At 34.3% G+C, this 23562-nt stretch overlaps 1 protein-coding gene and 1 non-coding gene across 4 annotated transcripts in view; one reads left to right on the top strand and one right to left on the bottom strand.

The window, feature by feature from the left end:
* LOC123524766 (uncharacterized) overlaps nucleotides 1–20732 on the top strand; it is a 108820-nt gene extending 88088 nt beyond the window's left edge. For 2 of the 3 annotated variants that reach the window (XM_053538493.1, XM_053538494.1), the window contains exons 17-19: nucleotides 1221–1289; nucleotides 4569–4653; nucleotides 8793–20732. In XM_053538493.1, the coding sequence (XP_053394468.1) occupies nucleotides 1221–1289; nucleotides 4569–4653; nucleotides 8793–9991 (1353 nt within the window). In that variant the 3' untranslated portion in view covers nucleotides 9992–20732. The remainder of the gene's footprint in view (nucleotides 1–1220; nucleotides 1290–4568; nucleotides 4654–8792) is intronic. The other variant, XR_008370221.1, reaches the window with a different exon arrangement.
* A 1768-nt stretch (nucleotides 20733–22500) lies between these two features.
* Trnaa-ugc (transfer RNA alanine (anticodon UGC)) lies at nucleotides 22501–22572 on the bottom strand. Its single transcript has one exon. It is a non-coding gene; the product is annotated as a tRNA-Ala (tRNA).
* Between the last annotated feature and the right edge of the window lie 990 nt (nucleotides 22573–23562).

Genomic DNA, 23562 nt, shown 5'->3' with positions numbered 1-23562 from the left:
CAGATGTGTTTGTCATATTTGGTTTAAACAGATGTGTGTGTCATATTTGGTTTAAACAGACCTGTTTGTCATATTTGGTGTATACAGATCTGTGTGTCTTATTTGGTTTAAACAGATCTATGTGTTATATTTGGTTTAAACAGATCTGTGTGTCATATTTGGTGTATACAGATCTGTGTGTCTTATTTGGTTTAAACAGATCTATGTGTCAGATTTGGTGTATACAGATCTGTGTGTCATATTTGGTTTAAACAGATCTGTGTGTCATATTTGGTTTAAACAGACCTGTGTGTCATATTTGGTGTATACAGATCTGTTTGTCATATTTGGTTTAAACAGATCTGTGTGTCAAGTTTGGTGTATACAGATCTATGTGCCATATTTGGTTTAAACAGATCTGTGTGTCATATTTGGTTTAAACTGATCTGTGTGTCATATTTGGTGTATACATATCTATGTGTCATATTTGGTTTAAACAGATCTATGTGTCATACTTGGTTTAAACAGATCTGTGTGTCATATTTGGTGAATACAGATCTGTGTGTCATTCTTGATTTATACCAGTCTGTAAGTAAATCATATTTGGTTTACCTGCATAAATATAGGTATCAAAATTACAATTAGTAAATCTTGCTTGGTGTATGCAGTTGTGTATGTACTGCTAAATAATATTTCCTTTTTACATGTAGGTATCAAACTTACAATTAGTAAAATTATGCAGATGTTTATGGTACTGATCATTATTAGCTTAATACAGATTTTAGTGTAAACCATATTTGGTTTGTTTGGTTTTATGTTTATGTTTAGTTTTATACAAGTCTGTGCCCAAAGTCAGTGACAGTTTGATAAAAAACAGAGGTCTTAGTTAGTTGCTAGGTGTTGATATCATGTTGAAGGGGTGTTGAATTCTAGCTCCTGCTGTAGTATTTGTACACTATGTCCCTGTGCTCTCTTTCCTGTGTAGATAGTGGTTATTTTTTGCTCAGTTTATGTTTAGCCTGCTAAATTTTTAAAATGGACCGGTCCATCATTCAACTTGGAAAATACCATTTATAATTTGAAGGGGTGTTCACTGAAAATTTACTGTCTGAATAAAAGACCATGATCAGCCTGCATGGACGTGCAGGCTGATCTTCAATATCGTGGTCTGCACTGGTCGCAAAGGCAGAACCACTTGCCGCCACAGGTTTAAGGTTAACAATACTTGCAATGTATTCTAGGATATGGATGAAGCAGCTATGTTGAATGGTTCCTATACTAGAACAGACTCTGAAAAAGATATAAAGAAGGTACAGTTGATCTGATTTAACATTTAAATAAATTCATGTATGTACATGTAGCAGGAAGATTGTTGTATTTAATATAAAGTTGTTTTATAAAAAAAATAGGCAGTTGTTTTTATCATATGAACAATGCTTAGGTGAGTTATTTTGATCGTCTTTTGGCTGTCAACATTTAGCTTGTGTATGCGATAGAGGCTGTATTTTTCAATTGATCTTCTTGAAATTTGGTAAGAATGATTGCCTTGATGAAATCTAGGTCAAGTTCGAAAATGGTTCATCTTGGGCCAAAAACTAGGTCACTAGGTCAAATCAAAGAAAAACCTTGTGTATGCAAAAATGACTGCATTTTTCACTGGATCTTCATGAAATTTGATCAGAATGTTTGTCTGGATGAAATCTAGGTCAAATTCGAATATGGTCACCTGGGGTCAAAAACTAGGTCAACCAGTCAAATCAAAGAAAAACATTGAGTATGTAATAAGGGCTGCATTTTACAGTGGATATTCATAAAGTTAAGTCAGAATGGTTGCCTTGATGAAATCTAGGCCAAGTTCGAATATGGGTAAACTGGGGTCAAAAACTAGGTCGCTGGGTCAAATCTTGAGTATGTAATAAGGGCTGCATTTTACAGTGGATATTCATGAAGTTAAGTCAGAGTGGTTGCCTTGATGAAATCTAGGCCAAGTTCGAATATGGGTAAACTGGGGTCAAAAACTAGGTCGCTGGGTCAAATCTTGAGTATGTAATAAGGGCTGCATTTTACAGTGGATATTCATAAAGTTAAGTCAGAGTGGTTGCCTTGATGAAATCTAGGCCAAGTTCGAATATGGGTAAACTGGGGTAAAAAACTAGATTGCTGGGTCAAATCAAAGAAAAACCTTAAATGCAATAGAGACTGCATTTTACACTGGATCTTCATGAAATTTGATCACAGTCTTTGTCTGGGTGAAATCTAGGTCAAGTTCGAATATGGGTCATCTGGGGTCAAAAACTAGGTCACCCGGTCAAATCAAAGAAAAACCTTTTGTATGCAATAAGGACTGCATTTTACACTAGATATTCATAAAATTTAGTCAGAATGGTTGCCTTGATGAAATCTAGCTCAAGATTGAATATGGATAATATGGGGTCAAAAATTAGGTCACTAGGTCAAATCAAAGAAAAACCTCGTGTGTGCAATAGTGACTGCATTTTACACTGGATCTTCATGAAATTTGATCACAATGTTTGTCTGGATGAAATCTAGGTCAAGTTAGAATAAGGGTCATCTGGAGTCAAAAACTAGGTTACACGGCCAAATCAAAGAAAAACATTGTGTATGCAATAATGGATGCATTTTTAAACTGGATATTCGTGCTATTTGATCAGAAAGTTTTTCTTGATGAAATCTAAGTCGAGTTTAAATAGGGGTCATCTAGGGTCAAGAACTAGGTCACCCATTAAAATAATAAAAATATAGAGGCTACATTTTAGGCAGGATGTTCATGAAATTTGATGAAAATGTTTGCTTTGATGAAATTTAGGTCAAGGTTATATATGAGTCATGTTGGGTCAAAAACTAGGTCAACTGGTCAAATCGTAGAATAACATTGTGTATGCAATAGGGGCTGCGTTTTTCAGTGGATCTTCATGAAATTTTATCAGAACGTTTGTCTTGATGAAATCTAGGTCAGATTTAAATATGGGTCATGTTTGGTCAAAAACTAGGTCACCTGGTCAAATCAAAGAAATACCTTGCCTATGCAAAAGGGGTCACATTTTAAGCAGGATATTCATTAAATTTGATCAAAATGTTTCTTTTGATGCAATCTAGGGCAGGTTCAAATATGGGTCATCTTGGATCAAAAACTAGGTAACCCGATCAAATAAAAGAAATAGCTTGTGTATGCATTAGGGGCTGCATTTTAGACTTGAAATTTATTAAATTTTATCAGGCTGTTTGTCTGGGTGAAATCTATGTCAGGTTTAAATATTGGTCATGTTGGGTCAAAAACTAGGTCACCCGGTCAAATCAAAGAAATACCTTGTGTAAGCTAAGCATTTGGGGCTGCACTTTAGACTGGATATTCATGAAATTTTATCCTGCCAATTGTTTTGATGAAATCTAGGTCAGGTTCAAATATGGGTCATATTGGGTCAAAAAATAGGTCAACCGGTCAAATCAAAGAAGTACCTTGTTCTGGCTGTTCTAAGGTGAGCGACCTAGGACCCTTTGGTCCTCTTGTTGTAAAATTTTTGTTAACATTGATAAAACAAGGCCAAATTAATAAAGAGAATACAGTTTTTCAGTTAAATATGTAGCATTTCAAAGACACAAAATGTATGACAGTAATTAGCAATAATTCAGAATAATGAATCAGCACCCAAAAACTCAGATTGATTTCTCATATATATTGCTATTGTAGGACATTATACAGCCTCAATTTTTTAGCAGATTTTCATGTATTTATGTCACAAAAGCTTGTCATTAAAAACATTTCATCCAAAGTAACTATATTTTTGTATTGTCTCAGAATTTAAAAAAATATCTCAACATCCAGTCCACAACATCATTTTCAAAAGCACTTTCGGTATAAACCTTTTCCCCTCATTTTTAGCTCACCTGAGCACAAAGTGCTCAAAGGTGAGCTTTTGTGATCACCCTGTGTCCATTGTCCATCTTCCTTCGTCAACAATTTGACTGTTAACACTCTAGAGGTCACATTTTTGGCCCAATCTTAATGAAACTTGATCAGAATGTTACCCTCAATAAAATCTTGGATGAATTTGATATTGGGTCATCTGGGGTCAAAAACTAGGTCACCAGGTCAAATCAAAGGAAAAGCTTGTTAACTCTCTAGAGGTCACATTTTTGGCCCAATCTTAATGAAACTTGGGCAGAATGTTACCCTTAATAAAGTCTTAGATGAGTTCGATATTGGGTCATCTGGGGTCAAAAACTAGGTCACCAGGTCAAATCAAAGGAGTAGCTAGTTAACACTTTAGGGGCCACATTTATGATCATATCTTAATGAAACTTGGTCAGAATGTTAATCTTTAGGTCAATAGGTCAGGTGAGCGATACAGGGCCTTCATGGCCCTCTTGTTTATGAAATTTGGTTTATTTACTTGGTCATGTATATTGGTGTTAATAGTCTAGGCACAGGCATGATACAGAAACAGATTTCCATCTAGTGTGATACAGATTTTGATGTTTATAAGTTCTTACATATGTGAAGAACAAGCAGTATGTTTTACAACATAATTTATAGGTGTATTATAATCAGTTTGTTCCTGTATTTGCAGTTGTCAGATGACCACGATAGTGGTAAAGGTTCAGACAGTCCAGCTTCCAGTCTTGGTCAAATAGATCCTCTACACCAGCAAAATGGTATTTTTTTTTTTTAATCCTTACCATGTTAAATTTCTATAATGGACTGGTCCATGTTGCAAATTGGGCAGTACCATTTATCATTTGAAGGGATGTTTACTGAAAATTTACTGACTGAATAGCGAACAGTGCAGACCATGATCAGACTGCACAGATGTGCAGGCTGATCTTGGTCTACACTGGTTGCAAAGGCAGAATCAGTCGTGTCCAGCATGGTAAGGGCTAAAATTATTAACCTTTGCCTTTTTAGGGGACGCCAGAGCTAAAAATAGAAAAGCAGTTTCTTCTCATGAGCAACTTGATGGATCTTCATCAAATTTTGTCTTTAACATCACTATTTGGTTCTCTGCAAAGTTTGTTCAAGTGGGAGCACTATTATTCCCATTCAGTACCCATTTTTTTTTCAACAAAATTCTGTTTGTAGTTGTAAGCAAGTTATTAGTCACCTACTGGTTGAAAGCCAGTTTTGTGGACTATAGGAATGCACTTTTCCATCTGTCATTCTGTCATTCCATCATTCCGTCTGTCCGCAATTTCATGTCCAGTCCATAACTCTGTCATTCATAAAGGGATTTTTGGCTCACCTGTCACGAAGTGACAAGGTGAGCTATTGTGACCGCTTGATGTCCGTCATGCGTCATCAGTCGTCCGTCGTGCGTCAACAATTTCTAAAAAAATCTTCTTCTTGAAAACCACGAGGTAGCATTACACCAAACTTCACAGGAATGATCCTTGGGTGGCCCCCTTTCAAAATTGTTCAAAGAATTGAATTCCATTAAGAACTCTGGTTGCCATGGCAACCGAAAGGAAAAACTTTGAAAATCTTCTTGTACAAAACCACATGGCCTAGGGCTTTAATATTTGGTTTGTAACATCATCTAGTGGTCCTCTATCAAGAGTATTCAAATTATCCCCCTAGGTTCAAATATGGCTTCGCCCCGGGGGTCCCAAGTTTTACATAGACTTATACGAAAAAAAGTTTAAAAATCTTCTTGTCTGAAACCACAACACTTAGACCTTTGATATTTGGTTTGTAGCATTGTCTTATGGTCCTCAACCAGAATTGTTCAAATTGTACCTGTTGGCTGAAAAGAGGCCCTGCCCTTGGGGTCCCAAGTTTTATATAGACTTATATAGGAAAAAGCTTTATAAATCTTCTTGTCTGAAACCATACGACCTAGGCTTTTGATACTTGGTATGATGCATTGTCTGGTAGTCCTATACCAAAATTGTTCAAATTATGCCCCTGGGGTTAGGAGAGGCCCAGCCCTGGGGTCACTTAGTAGTTATTTGAGTTATATAGGAAAAATACTTAAAAATCATCTGATCCTATTTCCAAGACTGTTTAATTATAATTACCTGATGACCCCAAGTAATATGATGTCACTTGACTGTGACCTTGACCTACTTTCTTGCTTTTTAAGATACAGCCTTGAAATTTTGATGACCTACACAGTTTTGCACACAAATCGTAAAACTGAATTTCATTGACCATGAATGTGACCTATGACTTTCTTAATATTTTATCATCATTTTTACATTTGAAACATGTAGCTCATATTACTCAGGTGAGCGATCCAGGGTCATCATGACCCTCTTGTTTAGAATTACTTCCCTTTGTTAATATTATAAATAGCTTATATTGTAACTTTTTTATTACTGGCCATAAGGAAAAATCAAGACCACTTTTCTGTGGTAAAACATGCATGTTACATCCAATGTTTAGGTGTATTTTGACCTATCTCTACCTGATAAAGAGTTTCTTGTGGACTTTTATTATATTTTTTTTCTTTTTAGCTCACCTGAGCAATTGCTCAGGTGAGTTTTTTGATCGCTCGATGTCCGAAATCGTCGTCCTCTTTGTCGTCTGTTGCTGCGTCCGTGTCTGTCAACATTTACTTGTGTAGCTAGAGGCTGTATTTTCAATTAATCCGCTGGAATATGGTCGAATGATAATCATGATGAAATCTAGGCCGAGTTCGAAAATGGTCAAACTCGGTACAAAACTAGGTCAACTAGGTCAAATCAAAGAAAACTCTGTGTAGCGATAGAGGTGTGATTTTTCATTTAATCTTCAGAATATTGTCAGAATGATATATTGATGAAATCTAGGCCGAGTTCAGAAAATGGGTCATCTGGTCAAAAACTAGGTCACTAGGTCCCAAAAAGAAAAACCTGTGTATGGATAGAGGGTATTTTCAAATAATCTTCATGAATATTGGTCAAACATGTTATATCTATGATGAAATCAAGCCGATGTTCGAAGTGGTCTCTGTGGTCAAAACTTAGGTCATAGGTCAAATCAAAACAAAAAAAACCCTTAGTAGTGATGCGGATATCGGAGGCAGAATATTTTATTTATCTTCATGAATATTAGAAGAATGAAACCTTGATGAAATCTGGCGAAGTTCGAAAATGGGTCATCTCGGGTAAAAAACTAGGTCAAATAGGTCAAATCAAGAAAAACCTTGTGTATGCGATAAGAGTTGCTGTAAATTTATTCATGAATCTTCATGAATAGGTCAGAATGATATCTTGATGAAATGAAGCAGTTGAAAGTGGGTTCATCTGGGGTCAAAAAACTAGGTCATAGGTCAAACAAAGAAAAATAAGGTGTAGGTATGGGCTTAGAAGGTGATTTATCAGAATCTTTTGAGTAATTGGTCAGAATGATAAATCGCTGATGAAATCTAGGAGTTCGAAAATGGGTCATCTGGGTCAAAAATAGTACATAGTCAAATCAAAGAAAACCTTGTGTATGCGATAGAGCTGTATTTTCAATTGATCTTCATGAATTTTGGTCAGAATGATTGCCTTGATGAATCTAGGTCGAGTCGAAAATGGGTCATCTGAGGTCAAAACTAGGTCACTAGGTCAAATCAAAGAAAACCTTGTCTATGCGATAAAGCTTGGTATTATTCAATTGATCTCATGAATTTTGTGTCAGAATGATTACCTTGATAAATCTAGGAGTTCGAAAATGGGTCAAATTGGGTCAAAAACTAGGTCAAGGTCATATCACGTAAAACCTTTGATGGATAGAGGCTGCATTTTTCAATTGATCTTCATGATTTTGGTCAAATGATTACCTTGATGAAATTTAGACCAAATTCGAAAATGGGTCATCTTGGGTCAAAAACTAGGTCACTAGGTCAAATCAAAGAAAACCTTGTGTATGCAATAGAGGCGATTTTTCAACTGATTTCATGAATTTAGCCAGAATGATTGCCTTGATAAAATCTAGGCCGAGTTCGAAATTGGGTCATCTGGGTCAAAAACTAGGTCACTAGTCAAATCAAAGAAAAACTTGTGTATGCAATGAGATGTATTTTTCAATTGATCTTCATGAAAATTTGGTTAGAGTGATTGCTTGATGAAATCTAGGTCGATTTTGATATGGGTTATCTGAGTCAAAAACTAGGTCACTAGTTGAAATTAAAGAAAAATCTTTGTATGCGATAGAGATGTTTTTTTCAATTGATTTTTGAAATTTGGTCAGTTGATTGACCTTGATGAAATCTAGGTCGAATTGATATGGGTCATCTTAGGTCAAAAACTAGGTCATTGGTTCAAATCCAAAAAAAACTTCTGTATGTGATAGAGGCTGTATTTTCAGTGATCTTCATGAATTTTGGTCAGAATGATTCCTTGATAAAATCTAGGTCGATTTTGAACTGGTCATCTAGGTCAAAACTAGGTCATATCTAAGAAAATGCTTGTTTTATCGCAAGAGACCAATTTTTTGGTCCAATCTTAATGAAAATTGGTCAGAATATTTGTTTCCATGAAATCACAAGGTCAAACATGTTTTACACTGTTATGGAGTGTTTCTTAGGTGAGCGACCTAGGGCCATCTTGGCCCTCTTGTTTTAGGATTAACTTCCCCTTGTTGTTACTATAAAGAACAGCAGAGAAAATTAGAAGCCTTCCTGTAGTGGACTTTGTATTGCATGGCAATACTTCATTCACTTGTTTATCCTACATAGCTAAGTCCTGTGGGGCTATTGTTATTTACTTCGGGGGAAGAAGATGAATTTGATATAGAATCAGTTGATATTTTGATAGGTTAGCTGAACATAACACAGGATAACTAAAACTTAGTTGAAAAATGATAATAAACATTTTTTTCTCCTTTTAAGAAGTGATAGAAAGTGTGGATGATCAGCCCCATGAAACAAGTTCAACAAATACAGATGGTGGCAGTGATAAACAACATCCTGCTCTAGATCAACAGGAAATGTCCCCTACTCTGTTTGGATACCGTAACAATGTTTTTGGGGGTTCCAGCAATGGTCAGTGCACAGTGGAAATATCTGATGATGAAAGTGATGAAGAATCTGAAATATCCGAGGAAAACAAGGTTAATAAACTGAACAGTATTAATGAGAAAAATAGCAATGATCTGTCTGCTGATTGTGATAAACTAAGTAAGGATTATAGCAAAGCAGCTATTCCTGAAAATCAAAATGGAGAAGATGTAACTAGCACAAATTCAGCCAATGAAAGGCACGAAAGTGATGAAAGCTCAAGAGATAAGCTAATTGTATTGTCAGTGTTTGAACTTACAGAGCAGGAAGAAGATAAAAATACTGAATTGATACATTTTGACCAAGCATTAATTAATGACAAAGATTCCTTTGGAAATGAGAATGTAATGAGCGATAAATCTGAAAATAGTGCCAATCCTGAAGATATTGAGAAAGAGCATTTAGTAATAGATGAAAATTTAGAGGGTTTAGATTCAGATGGACACGAACTCAAAGCATTTTCTGATCTTGATGAAAATGTTGAAGATTCATGGGATAGTCCTTACAAAAATCCAGATCAGATTTCTTTAGGGGATGGATCAACAGTCAGTGATGTTTCTGACTCTGAGAGTACGAACTCAGATGACTTAAGTGACAAAATTGAAGACAAAGAATCAGAAATGTGTGAAACAAATGACATTGGAGAAGATAAAGGGAAAGTGGATAGTGAAGTAGAAGGTGATGATAGAATGATGACTTGTGAAGTGAAACAGGATAATGCAGGGGTTGGCGAGAAATTGCATGATGTTGTTTTAAATAATTTAGTCAAAGATACAGCAAAGGAAGATGATTTAAAGTATTCAGGTAACACTGGGCATAATGAAATTATGTCGGAGGAAATCAAGAGTACAAGTGGACCTGCAAGTCTAGAGTCATATATTCGTTATGAAAGCAATGGCTTTGTAAAATCCCCAAAGTATAATAATGAAGGTTTGAAGAAGGTAGAAACCTTAAAGCTTTCACAAAAGCCTAAAACTTCTGATATAGCTTCTGGTATGAATAAAGAGGATACTCAGATGTCCAAGTTTTGAGTATAGTTGTATATATATGGGTAGTTTTGTCATTAAGGGACATGCTTCCAGATTTAAATCAGTATTTTTTGTTTAAATTTTAAGACTGTTTGCCTGTGTCAGGAATTGAGAGAAAAGTAACAAATATGACAAGGCTGAAAGTCTGGTGGTCATGTATGAAGCTGAAAGGGAAACTGGCTTTTATTCTCTCATAACCACATGTTGACGATACCATCAGAAATGTGGTGTCGAGAGTGATTATTATAAACTGTAGTACTTGTATTGCAATCGACCTTTAATTAAAGTAAGTATAAACTGTAATGAAGTTTAAATATAAATGAATTGATATATTTAGGAATTTAACATCTTAATGTAGCTAACATTGAAAACATATTATATCTGTGATATAATATGTATTTCTAAAGATTAAGACCAAAGAGTATATTAAATATTAATAAAAATGGGGGTTCTCTGCACTAAGCAGTCAAATAAATTCTAAATAATAGATTCTTTAATTAGAACTTTCACACAAAGATGTCAATTTTAATAGCATGTAAAGCATTATAGAAAATTTTATTAAGAATATGTTACATGTTTTTCAATATAATAATATCGAGGCTTTAGTCCTTGAAAGTAGTATGTGCCTTCTGTATTTATATGTAATTACTTCCTTCTGGCACTAAACCATCAATATTATTATGATAATTATAATGACTGTATTTCAACAAAGTTGGGGGGCATGCCCAGTCTTCCCTGTGAGCCTCTGTAAGATTTACATAATGTATATACAGTTACAAAATTGAAAATGTCAAGAATGTATACAATGAGAATGAGAATCAGGTATATACAGCAAAAGACATAAATAAACAATAACATTTCAAAGACATGACACAACATGATAAATTTTTCTGAAAATGAATGAACAATAATAAATACTAAAGACTTGTGGAACTGTAGCAGTTTGTTGCTCACCAGAGAACCACCATTTTAGGTAGTTACTCTTCAACAAGTTTAGTTTTCAGAATTTCATATAATATTTATCAAAAGGTAGTGAGTTTCAAAGTTTAGATCCTGAGTAAACCAAAGATTTTCAGTAAAGTCAAGTCTTCGGTTTTTGAACTGTAAGAAGTTTTTGCACATATGATCTCAATGTTCTACTGGTATCTCCAGTTTTTCCATATAATCAGGAAGTAGATTGTTTAGAGATTAATAAACTAAAATGGTTGTTTTGTAAATGACTCTGTCTGGAAATTGCAGACAGTCTAAAATGAGTTGGCATATCAAAATATCTAGAATGATTTGAGTTGCTTGTTTTTGAAATTTGTACAGTCATGTTATTAAGAAGTTTAGAGTTTCAATTTCCCAAAATAATGCAATGTTAGTCCAAATGAGAAAGGTATGTATGCATGGAAAAACATTTTTCATGTATGCACATTTTTAAAAAAAAAAACTGTTTTATTCTCATAAGTAAATTTAGTAGTTTTTTTCAAATTATATAAAATAGGGGAACTGGTTAACTTTTACTTTTCCATAAGCCCATGAGGATTCGTTGCTTTATGTAATGAAATAAATGTGCATACATTTATGTTTTCTATTCCAGTTTCACTTTATTATTTAATAATTTTTTGAAATGGTTTAGTCTGTTTCATATCACACAAACATTTAAGAGAACTTTGAAATAAGACCTATATCTGGAGGCATGTCCCTTCTAAGACATTGGGGGTAATTTCTAGCTATGAGATTCATTTAACGGTCACATAAATGTAAAGATAAAATGGTGCATTGTTTTGCTGGCCTAAATCTGGACATTCATATATTTCATCACTCCTCGGGCTGCTAAATGGCTTTTGGTCCTTAACCCTTACCATGCTAAATTTCTATGTAGGAGGACCTGTTTCAGTGACCTTCTGAAAATCTGCTGCCATTTCCAAGTGCAGTAATTTAGGCAACTAATTATAGTAGGGTTGTTAACAGTAACATTTTAGCTTTTGATATGTTCAAAGAAAATGTTGTGCTGACAATGACAGTTTGGTGGCATTGTTATTTCCATGGTAACCCCAATTATAAGACATTTTTCTTATTACTTTTTTATGCTCTCAAATTCTGATCTAGCTCTTTAGTTATAAGGAACATTTTGATTTATTTTCTTTTTTTATGCAAATGTCATCTTGTTTTCTGTCTGATTTTTATGCAGGTAGAACACTCCAACAATTACTTTTAGGAAATATACAGCTTTGAAATCCATGATTGGCTTATATATCTTTTAACCTGGCAGAAATTATAGCCAATCTGAAAAATGAAAACTAACTTTCTCTTCTGATACTGTTGACATGAGGTGGCCAGCACTTCCATATTTTATCAAATGAGATAACAGCATCTTGTTGAATAATACAACACAGTATGTTTGAATATTACCAACAGATGTGCATATAATACCAAGTCTTTGAATCCCACCCCCTTATAGTTTATAGAATTTTTATGCCGCATAACCAATATAACTGTTTTGCTCTGTACTTTTATTATGAACAAGGCCTAACATTGTTTTTACTTGGTTTGTTGTTCAGTTTGTGTAAGTTAACATTGACTAAAGGCCAATTACTGGCTACCTTGACTAGTTTAGAAATAAGGTCACTGAAACAGGTCCCACAGAAAATCTGTAAGGCAGATCAGGGTTGGTTGTGATAAACAGTACCAAATATTTTTGCTGAAAGATTTTCCACTCTATTTTACATCCTCTGAATTGGGGAAAGGCTACATTATAGTAATCCATAAATGACACTAGTTCTTCTCCAAGAATTTATCTAATTCTGCCAGTGGTATTCTTAGGGTCACTGAAACTGGTACATCGAGGATATAATTAAGTTGTCCATCTTCCAATTTGGACAGTACCATTAACTGTTAAAAGGGGTGCTTACCAAAAAGATACTGGCTGAATAGCGAACAGTGCAGGTTATGATCAGACTGCACGGATGTGCAGGCTGAACATGATCTGCACTGGTCGCAAAGGCAAAACCAGTCGTGTCCACATGGTAAGGGTTAAACTGTCGGTGTATACATTTTCATTAGAGGGTGAACATAATTCAGTTGTTGTAAATTGGTGATTAAGACACCAAGGAATAATTTGAGCCGCGCCATGAGAAAACCAACATAGTGGCTTTGCGACAAGCATGGAACCAGACCAGCCTGCGTATCCGCGCAGTCTGGTCAGGATCCATGCTGTTCGCTAACAGTTTCTATAATTGCAATAGGCTTTGAAAGCGAACAGCATGGTGGATCCAAGCTGGTCGCAAACGCACTATGTTGGTTTTCTCATGGCACGACTCGTTTGTTAATGCTCAAGGTATTCCTTATTATTTTCATTTTTCTCCATTCTATCATGGGTATAAAATTCAGGTTTGAACTTTTCTTGTGGCATTAACTTACTATTGTATATTAGATGGAATATTTTATTCAGGTAACTTGATGATTGAATTTTCTTCTTTCTTTTTTTTTTTTTTTTTTTTTTTTGCTTTTGTTTCCCATTACTTTCTGCACATCAGAACAGAAGTTTGCTTTAAAAAAACATTGTCCTTGTCAATTTGTACAATTGATATTTATTTCTATGATATTCAGGAAGAATATTCTTCTTATCCTGTGTAACTTACTTTTACAGCATACGAAGTAACATAATTAGAGACTGTCACTATTTTTGTCTGATGATTTGTCACATGTTTTCGCAACTTCACATGTAGTTGAATAGCAATAATTATAGATAGATTTAATTCAGCAATATAGATGCTTTTTGTTTTGTTCAGTTGAAAGTAACTACTGATCTGTTTCATGAACGACCTTTAGGACATGGAAGATAATCATCCAAATTTTTCTGAAAATGTGGTGGGGATGGGGAAATTTTTCATTATTTATTTCTGATAATTGGTAGTTCTGTATTCTGTATGAAAACAGTTGTAGTATCGTCACAATAATCGTGTATGAAAACAGAAAATATGACGGGTGAAAATTAAAAAGCAAAATATACTGTACAGTTTGTATCATTTATATAAAAGGATAATAAAACAGAAAAAAAGATTTAATTGAAATACAAGTATTACTTTTACAATATTTCTAAAAGAAAACAAATAGGTGTAAGACGTGGATGAAAATTAAGAAAATAAGTTAAAATGGCCTTAATGTTTGCTTATGCAAAAAGTCATTTTGTATTTGCTGATAGGCTGTTACTTTTTTAGTTTTATAATACTTGACAATTATTGCTGTCATGTTCTACAAAATGTAATTGTCAACATTTTATGCTATTTTCACTCTACAAATTATGTACTTACACAGTATATGTATAATTATACTGTCTATGAAAATGAATGTACTAACTTTATTAATTTGAACGAGGCCTCCGTGGCCAAGTGGTTAAGGTCACTGACTTAAAATCACTGGGTTTAAAACCTTGCTTTTGGTGTTGAATTCTTTCATGGTAGGAAGCCACCCAGCTGATTTGCAGAAAGTGGGTGGTTCTACCCAGGTGCTCGCCCTCTGTAGTCGGGTAGTTAAGGTCACTGACTTTAAAATACTGAGTTTTGAAATGTGTCACTGTATTTCAAGATTACCCGGCTGTACATATTCCAAAGTAACTGTGGAAAAATTGCAGACAAATGCAAAACTTCCATGGAAAGTAGGTACTTTCCATGGAATAGTCCGGAAAAGTCACCTGTTATATAACATGTCCAGAGTGATTGCAAATGTTTTCCATGGACATCTCTGGAAATTACTCTGGACATCTATCAAAATGTTCATGGAATATTCACCGACACTGCGGAAATGTAGCACTTTGAAAAAATTCTGGTCATTTAACTCTGGAAAATAACTCTGTCATTTTCTAAGGGATTTTAAACACATCATGAAACAATTAGCATCAGACTGGGAATACCATGTGATCAAGCTCAGCCAATTAGATGAACTCATCTTACAGAGGAATTTTCAAAATGTGTAACTGGAAGTCTGATGATAACAAGTTGTGTAAAAATTAGTGAAACTTTATTATGTGCGGTAATTCAGTTCAAAGTTAATATTGAGGATTCTAGAAATTGCTCAAGTAAGTTTGTTTACATAACTGACCAATGAAACAGTACATAATGTTTGTAACTATGCTAATTAACACATGTATGTATATTTGTACATCAGTCATTCTATAGCATAAAACAATGAATGCTAGAGTATAACCAAAGGCTTCACAAAGATTTTATAAATAATATGCATATATGAAAACAGATATGTTTAGGTACTTTCTTTGAATGATTTCATCATTATTTAAATGTAACTAATCTTTGTTCGAAACTACATGTATGTATATGCTTAAAAAATTCTGATCAGTCACTTTAAACTGGTAAAGATTCATTTTCCTTGTTCATATAGTGTCTGAAACTGCAAAAGTGATCACATGCAACAAAATCATATTGCTTGTACTGAAGTGTTATAATTATTGCTCACTATACATGTACTGCAAAAAAGTCTATAAATCACATTTATTGCTATTGAATAATACTGTCAGCAGAACTTCCTGGATGACTGCGGAATAACTCCGGAAAATTGTTCATGGACGTCCGTGAAATCACTCCGGAAAATTGTCCATAGAAAGTTCTCCAGAAATCCCTGGACATTTTTCCGCAGTATTCCATATCAAGCTCCGGAAAGTTTGTCCGAATACTCCAGAGTCCAGACTTCCACGGAAATTCAAAGACATTCCATGGAAACTTCTGGAATTTTGACAGCCGGGTAATATTTGTAATTATCTCACTTCATACTTTTGTTATGTATTCTGTTACAACATGTTATTCTTAAGTATAAAATATCTGTGCAATGTTTTCTAACATGAAGGTGCTTTATTTAATACATGTTGTACATATAGCTCTAATAATTTTATTCAGCTGAGAAATGCTCTAATCAGTCAGTTTTAACAAGAGTTGAGTTTTTTTCGTTGTTTTTTTTTTTGTTGCTTGCTTTAAGTTTTGTTTAACCTTTACCCTGGTAAATTTCTAAAATGGACTGGTCCATCATTCAGTTTGGGCAGTACCATTTATTATTAGAAGGGTTGTTCACTGAAAATTTACTGCCAGAAAAGCGAACAATGCAGACCATTCATGCAGGCTGATGGTCGCAAAGGCAGAATTACTTGCCACCAGCAGGCTAAAGGTTAAGATAAAACAGTAGTTCTATTGAAAAATTCTTTTTCTTGTGATTGTGTTTGTGATATTACCGGTATGTACTTTCTTTATTAGCTTTTTAAAAAGAAAAAATGTCCCTATGAATAAGATGCTATGAATGTAACATGCATTGTTCTTTCATTTGATAAAGATTTTTACATTTAATTAATTTTGTTTCATAAAATGTTTGATTTTTTACTACCTTACATCATTTTAGTGATATTTACCGGTAGTCCCATGGAAATTTTTACATGCCTCATTTGGTCAGATGTGAGCCAAGCCATATGTGCTGAAAAAAAAGGAAACTATTCCATTATTTTTTAAATGATCTTTGAATTCCATGACATTTTTTTAACTTCAGTAAGAATAACAGAGCATTTGAAAAACAGCCTGCAACATGACAGAAATACAGGGTTAGTTTTAACTGCTTTTTGTAGAGGTTGAGATTTTAATCTTAAACATGTAGGTATAGAATCAAAGGTGTGTCAGTGCTCTGTCTTTCTCTCCAGATGGTAAAGTGCAGTAGACAAAATTTAGCTGCACGCATGCAAACTTTACTTGTAAAGTGTTTAAAACTTGTTAGTTTCAGATGAATGTCAGATCAAAGGATGGATTGTGTCTGCCTTGGTCAAAAATAAGCAGGGATTATTTTGTCCAAGAGGATTTGTCTGTATTCTGTAGCACATAATTTGAATACTTTTCAGCAGACCTATTCTGCTATATAGAGTAGAACATTTTTTTAAAAGATTTTTTGAAAGATTAAGTATTCATAACTGTTAAAAAAATCACACGAAAGTAATTCTAGATGTATGTTGTGTTGTTTACCTGACTTTGCTAGCCTTTGTTAGACATAAACTCACAACATGTGCAATAATAAAGGTTTCTGTGTATTAGTATAATACTTGATATATATATATATTAGTTCCAAATGTTTAGTTTAACAAAGAAGGATCATGTTCCCTATTTAATTACAAATACAGATGAAATATGGTACATGTTACAGCTACGCAAATTTACCATTATGTTTTCATAGCTAAAGGTGCTGATTCAGTTGTGTTCAATAAATGAGCCGCGCCATGAGAAAACCAACATAGTGGCTTTGAGACCAGCATGAATCCAGACCAGCCTGTGCATCCGCGCATCTGGTCAGGATCCATGCTGTTCGCTTTCAAAGTCTATTGCAGTTAGAGAAACTGTTAGCGAACAGCATGGATCCTGACCAGACTGCGCGGATGCGCAGGCTGGTCTGGATCCATGCTGGTCGCAAAGCCACTATGTTGGTTTTCTCATGGCACGGCTCAAATGGTACTAGACTTACAGAATTTAACCCTTATCCTGCTAAATTTCTATAATGAACTGATCATGATCTACACTGTTCGCAAAGGCAGAATCAATCGTGCCCAGCATGGTAAGGGTTAAATGAAGTGGTATAAGTGGGGAAACTTGTGTTTTTGTCAAAAGAAATCTCTAGTTTAAAATTTATGCAATATTAATCTACTATAAAAGTAGGTTTCTGTAAATAGTTATGATATATCTTTATTCTGTAAATATGATTTTTTTTTTTATATCTATAGTGCCATAGAGGAATAGACTGCTTTTAGAATGTGCTTATAACTGATTAATGTTTCATGCCACAGGTTGGCTAGAGTTGTCTGATTTATCATGTACATATTACTTTCAAAAGATTTCAATGCAAATGGCAAAGGTTTCTACAATTATGCATATCCATTTTCATATTAGGTACAGCTTTAAACTTAAATGTAACATACTGATAGAAATATTGTAAAGGTCCCACCTAGATCATACATATAAATTAAAATGCAGCTTTTGGTTGTAATTTTATCCATTATTGTTGGCTAGAGCTGTCTGACTTATCATGTACAAGGGGCATTCAAAAGGTTTCAATACAGATTCCAAAGTTTTCTACAAACATGCATATCCATTTTCAAACAGCTTTAAGCTTATAACATAATTGTAGAAATTTTGTCAAGTCCCAACTGAGATCATACATACAAACTAAAATAAAACTTTTAGTAAAAGTATTATCCATTTTTCACATTATTTTGCATGATTTATCAAAATGCATGTATCACATATTAAATGGATAAGCATTCTAGTAAAAAGCTTTCATGTGAGAAACTGATTTGATTCCCCTTGCATCCATTGTTAAAAGGATTTCAGTTAATGTTTGTGTCTTTTAAGATTTCAGTGAGTTTTTAAATTAAATATGATCAGAAGTGAGATGGTGCTATGTTCCTCTAAGAAAGCAGACTTAATAGGAAATAGGAATGCTGTGTTCATCTCTTAAAGAATGTTTATTGAGGGATAAATTTAGTTCCCTTTTTATAGGCATGTAAAGACAAATTCTCATAAATCATACATAGAAAAACTTTTTTGTAGAATTTGTTATTTATAATTTATATAACACACAATGCTCACCAGTAGTTTTGACTACACGAATACACTCTCAACATGCTTATTTTTATTGAAAGTGATATCTGCCTTTTGTTTGATATTTATGTAACTTTAATATGTCCCTTGAATGTGCTCTTCTAATCCAAAGGCTGTATCATGAAGTGCTGACTTTTTTCAGCATTCTGAGTCTGATATTAGACAGAGATGACTATCTTTTCAGTTGCTTTAAATTGATGAAAGTTTGCATGGAAAAAATACCCCATGGGCAGAGGATTTTTTATAAAGTCTTTGTTGTTAAATCTTCTATTTTGATCAACCTAATCTGTGACAGGATTGTGGACTTATTGTGCAAGATCCAGATATTAACTATACTGTAAACATATGCGAGGATAGAGTAGGATCTTTTTGATGTTTTGAAATAAGTAATGTCAGAATGGATTTGATTCAAACTTAGATAGAGATGTTCCACATCATCACCTGTCACCTATATCATATGACACATGGTCCATAACTCTGTCACTAATATTTCATGAATTATGCCCGCTTTCTACTTAGAATTTTTCAACCTCCGCGCAGGAATATTGTCAATCATGTACCGATAAGGGGAAGTAACACTGTGTTGGAGTTTGAGAATTTTTAGCAAATTTTGATGTTCTTTCACTATATACCAGTTATTTCTGAATGGATTTGATTCAAACGTAAAATAGTTGTTCTGCATCATATGACATGAAGTCAATAACTCCAGCTGATATATTTCATGAGTTATGCCCCATTCTTACTTAGAATTTCAGGTTAAAGTTGTGATGCACCATCACTTTATCTAGGTTATTACTTAATGGGAAAAAGTTGTTCCACATCATCACAGACATCAAATGACACAAGGTACATTATTCTTGCAGAAATGTTCCATGAATTATGTCCCTTTTGTACTTAGAATTTTAGTTACTTTTTTTATACATTTTCGCTCTATCTCTGTTATTGCTCAAATTACTTAGATTTGACTCGTGTAACAACAACATCCACATCTGTGGCCTTAATTACTCCAGTGGTAATTCTTTTTTCCGCAGATATGCCCTTTTTCATTATCAAGCATTGAAATGGTCGAGGCCGAGCCCGCTGTCTCCTCTGACTGCTCTTGCTTGGCGATGAATTCAAAACTTACCAAGATATTTTGAAGATTTGAAAGGATCCTGTTACCACTCTCATAGTTCTTTTGAATGATTTATAATATCAGTGTTAATGTTTTATATAGAAAGAGGTCAGGGAAAACCTTTGCAACGGAAAATGTGTATCAGACAGTAAGTCGTAAAATATTGATGAATACTCGCCAAATTGTGATTGTATTTGTCCGGCAAGCCTTTTTTTCTAGTCATTTTTACTTCATGTTTGTGAAACTATTTCTTAATATGTTTTTATGTATCTTTCTTTTTACACATCAGTGATCTATGAGGTTATATATCGTTGTAAGGGGCCTCCATGGCCGAGAGGTCAAGGTTGCTGACTTCAAATGAGCCGCGCCATGAGAAAACCAACATAGTGGGTTTGCGACCAGCATGGATCCAGACCAGCCTGCGCATCCGCGCAGACTGGTCAGGATCCATGCTGTTCGCTTTCAAAGCCTATTGCAATTAGAGAAACCGTTAGCGAACAGCATGGATCCTGACCAGACTGCGCGGATGTGCAGGCTGGTCTGGATCCATGCTGGTCGCAAAGCCACAATGTTGATTTTCTCATGGCACGGATCAAATTACTTGCCACTCACTGCTGTGGGTTCGAAATCTTGCTTTAGATGTAGAATTCTTTCATATAAGGAAGCCATCCGGCTGGTATATGGACGGTCGGAGATTCTACCCAGGTACCTGCTCATGCCTGAAATAATTGTTTTCCTCCACCATCAAAAGCTGGACACCACTATAACATAGTAGTCTTGAGTTTAAATTTGATATGATTCTGTTACCATATTATCAAAATTTCCAATTTATGAACTTGCATAATAAGGAGGAATTGTGACTTAAATCAAAAAGCTATTTCTTTGCTTAAATCAAACTGTATGTATTATATGCACCAGGTGAGCGTATCAGTCCGTAAAGGCCTCTTGTTTCACATGTGCAATTTAATACTTCCTTGTTTTTGATGTTGTCAGAATGATATGTTTTAAATGTATGTTAACATATTTTACTTTTTTTTGATTAACTAAGTATTGTTTACTTGGTAACTCAAACATGCGTACATGTATTAATAAAAAAAAACAGAAAAAAAATCATCTTGATTTTTATACGCCCATTTTGGAAAAACGGACGCATTTAGTGATCGGGCGAGCGTACGTCTGTCCATTGTATCCCTAGTCCAGAGCAAAACATAGTTACCATTTAAAGTATTGACTTTAAACTTGTAGGTATGTGCCCATGAGATGATATGTAGAGCTCATGAACCAGGTCGGTAGGTCAAAGGTCAAGATCAAAAATGGAGCTCAAAGGACAAGTTTTTTCTGTTATATTACATGTCTGGAGCGTAACTAAATAAATTTTCAAGATACTGACTTTAAAAGTTGCATATAGGTAGGTGGCGAATAGAAATATGCAGAGCGCATGAACTTGATCGGTAAGTTAAAGGTCAAGGACACAAATTTAGTTCCAATGTCTAATGTTTCCTTCCTATAAATTTTTGTGTATAAAGGAAAACTTCAACACTTTCAATGTATTGACTTTAATCGTGGAATAAAGGTGAGTGGTGATTAGTCAGTTTTCAGTGGGCAACAATCCACGTTAAACCCCCCCCCCACACAAACACCTCAATATTTTTAATTACGTCAATGTCCCGGACGAATTTCGAAATGATTATGCAACGTTACAATAAACCACAGGAACCTGAAAATCTATCAACAGTCAAGCCAACACAAGTCTATATAAAAAGACCCCCCTTTATATAATTCAATCAAGCCAACACAAGTCTATAAAAAAAGACCCCTCCCTCTATATAATTTAAATAGAAGGGCGTCTTTTTATATAGACTTGTGTTGGCTTGATTGTTGATAGAATTTCCGGTTCCTGTTAATAAACACAAACTTGTATAATAGAATCCTGCTCAATATATTTTTCATATAACCATGTCACTACTTTAACTGATACTCCTTTCAAACTAGTTATCCCTTCATTATTTTAAGATATATTTGATTGTTACATAGGCGTTTGATTATGTTTCTCCTAAAGTTCACGCTTAGGGATGTCTAAGGATTGGTTAAGGCCGTTGAATGAATTACTTGATCCTTACAGAGGATGGTTCGAGATTTTTTCATGTGATGAAGTCGTTCAGCTGGCTTACAAAAAGTCGGTGGTTTTCTACCCAGGTGTCACTAAACCCAACAAGATGAATAAATAAATATTTAGCTTATATAGCGGATCTTCATTTATTTTATTAAAATCAAAAATATTTTCTATACGTCCTTCACGAAATTAATGGGACTCTGCAAGGGGAGCTTCACGGAAATTAAATAAGAACTTTGAACAAATCTGATGCAACATGCTTAAGATTATCAAATAAAGATTTACGTATTGTATTTAGAATTAAATGATATGATATGTACAGCAAAATCGTGTTTTACTTAAAATAATAAACTCAAAATCTGTTATACGTCGCCTGAAGAATTCACTCCGACTACGCCCTCTTGAAAGATATTCCGCGGACGTATAACCTCTTTCATGTATTAATTACGTTAAAACACGATTTTCTTTACATTATATCTTAATTAAAAACTGACATTGTTTTTTCCGGGAAAACACTTTGTAATAGTATGTTTGCCTACGATAAGGTTCTGCTGTTCTAAAATATATATAACAGTATCCTGTTTCCAAAATTATCTACAGTTGTTAGGTGTACACATGACGCTACAGAAGTTATGATAGACGCGCCACGGAGCAAAAACATAGCTGGAGATGCCGGGGATCGAACCCGGGGCCTTTCACATGCAAAGCGAACGCTCTACCACTGAGCCACATCCCCTTCGATTTTCTGCTTTCTGAACTTCTGACATCATTAAACTAGAAAAGAAGTATTACTATATTTTCCAAAAAAAATAAAATAAAATAAAGAAAAATAAAACATACTATCATCTATGGTAACAACACTGTCTTAAAAAAGAAATGTGAAATGTAATGAGAAAGTTGCGCATGCACCCTTATCTTCGAGTGATCAACATTTGTGCAAATTTTCATGAGGATCCATCAGCAGGTTACTTAGATACAGTAAAAGTCCATACTTTTTTTTACCAAATCAAAGGGGAAAAGTGCTTTTACTGGGTTAAGGGGAATAAATACTTTTTAAATTTTAAGCATTTTCAGATTTTCAAGGGATAGCAAGTTCGACAGTAATCACTGGTGAAAATAATGATATAAGAAATGTTAAAATATACAGTATATAACATAACACCCATAAATTCATAATGTTGCACTAGTTGTAATTTCTATATACTTAAATGTCCAATCAGGCGAATCTGACATTTGACAGAACTGAACTATGGAAGCTTTCAACGTGCATTTAGTTCTCGCTGATGTATTTCATTCTATATAATAGGTTCCATGCTGGTAAATCCATCAAATAATAAAATCAGTGGAACTGAAAACTCGTGGTTAACCATAGCATTGGTAAAACCAGCTGTGTTCACTTTGGTAAACTGAAAAAAAGTGTTTTATATATATATAATGAAATTGTCCAAATGTCGTGAAACTCTGCTGCGTAAAATAGTAGTTTCATTATGACTATACTTAGTGATGAATAAAATACAAAATCAACTGTCACCTGTGTAGAGGATGTGGCTTAGTGGTAGACCGTTCACTTTGCATGTGAAAGGCCCCGGGTTCAATTCATTTTTGGCAAATTTGGCAAACTACTCATTTCTTAACTACAAACACTTTTAAACTTTCTTGATATAATAGAATAAACTACATGTTTGCAAAATATTCTTAAACAATTCATTTTTGCAATGCGTTCAAA

The sequence above is a fragment of the Mercenaria mercenaria genome, chromosome 3 (genome assembly GCF_021730395.1).
Source record: "Mercenaria mercenaria strain notata chromosome 3, MADL_Memer_1, whole genome shotgun sequence".
NCBI lineage: Eukaryota > Metazoa > Mollusca > Bivalvia > Venerida > Veneridae > Mercenaria > Mercenaria mercenaria.
The sequence above is the reverse complement of the archived record's forward strand: the minus strand, read 5'-3'. Positions and strand labels throughout refer to the sequence as shown.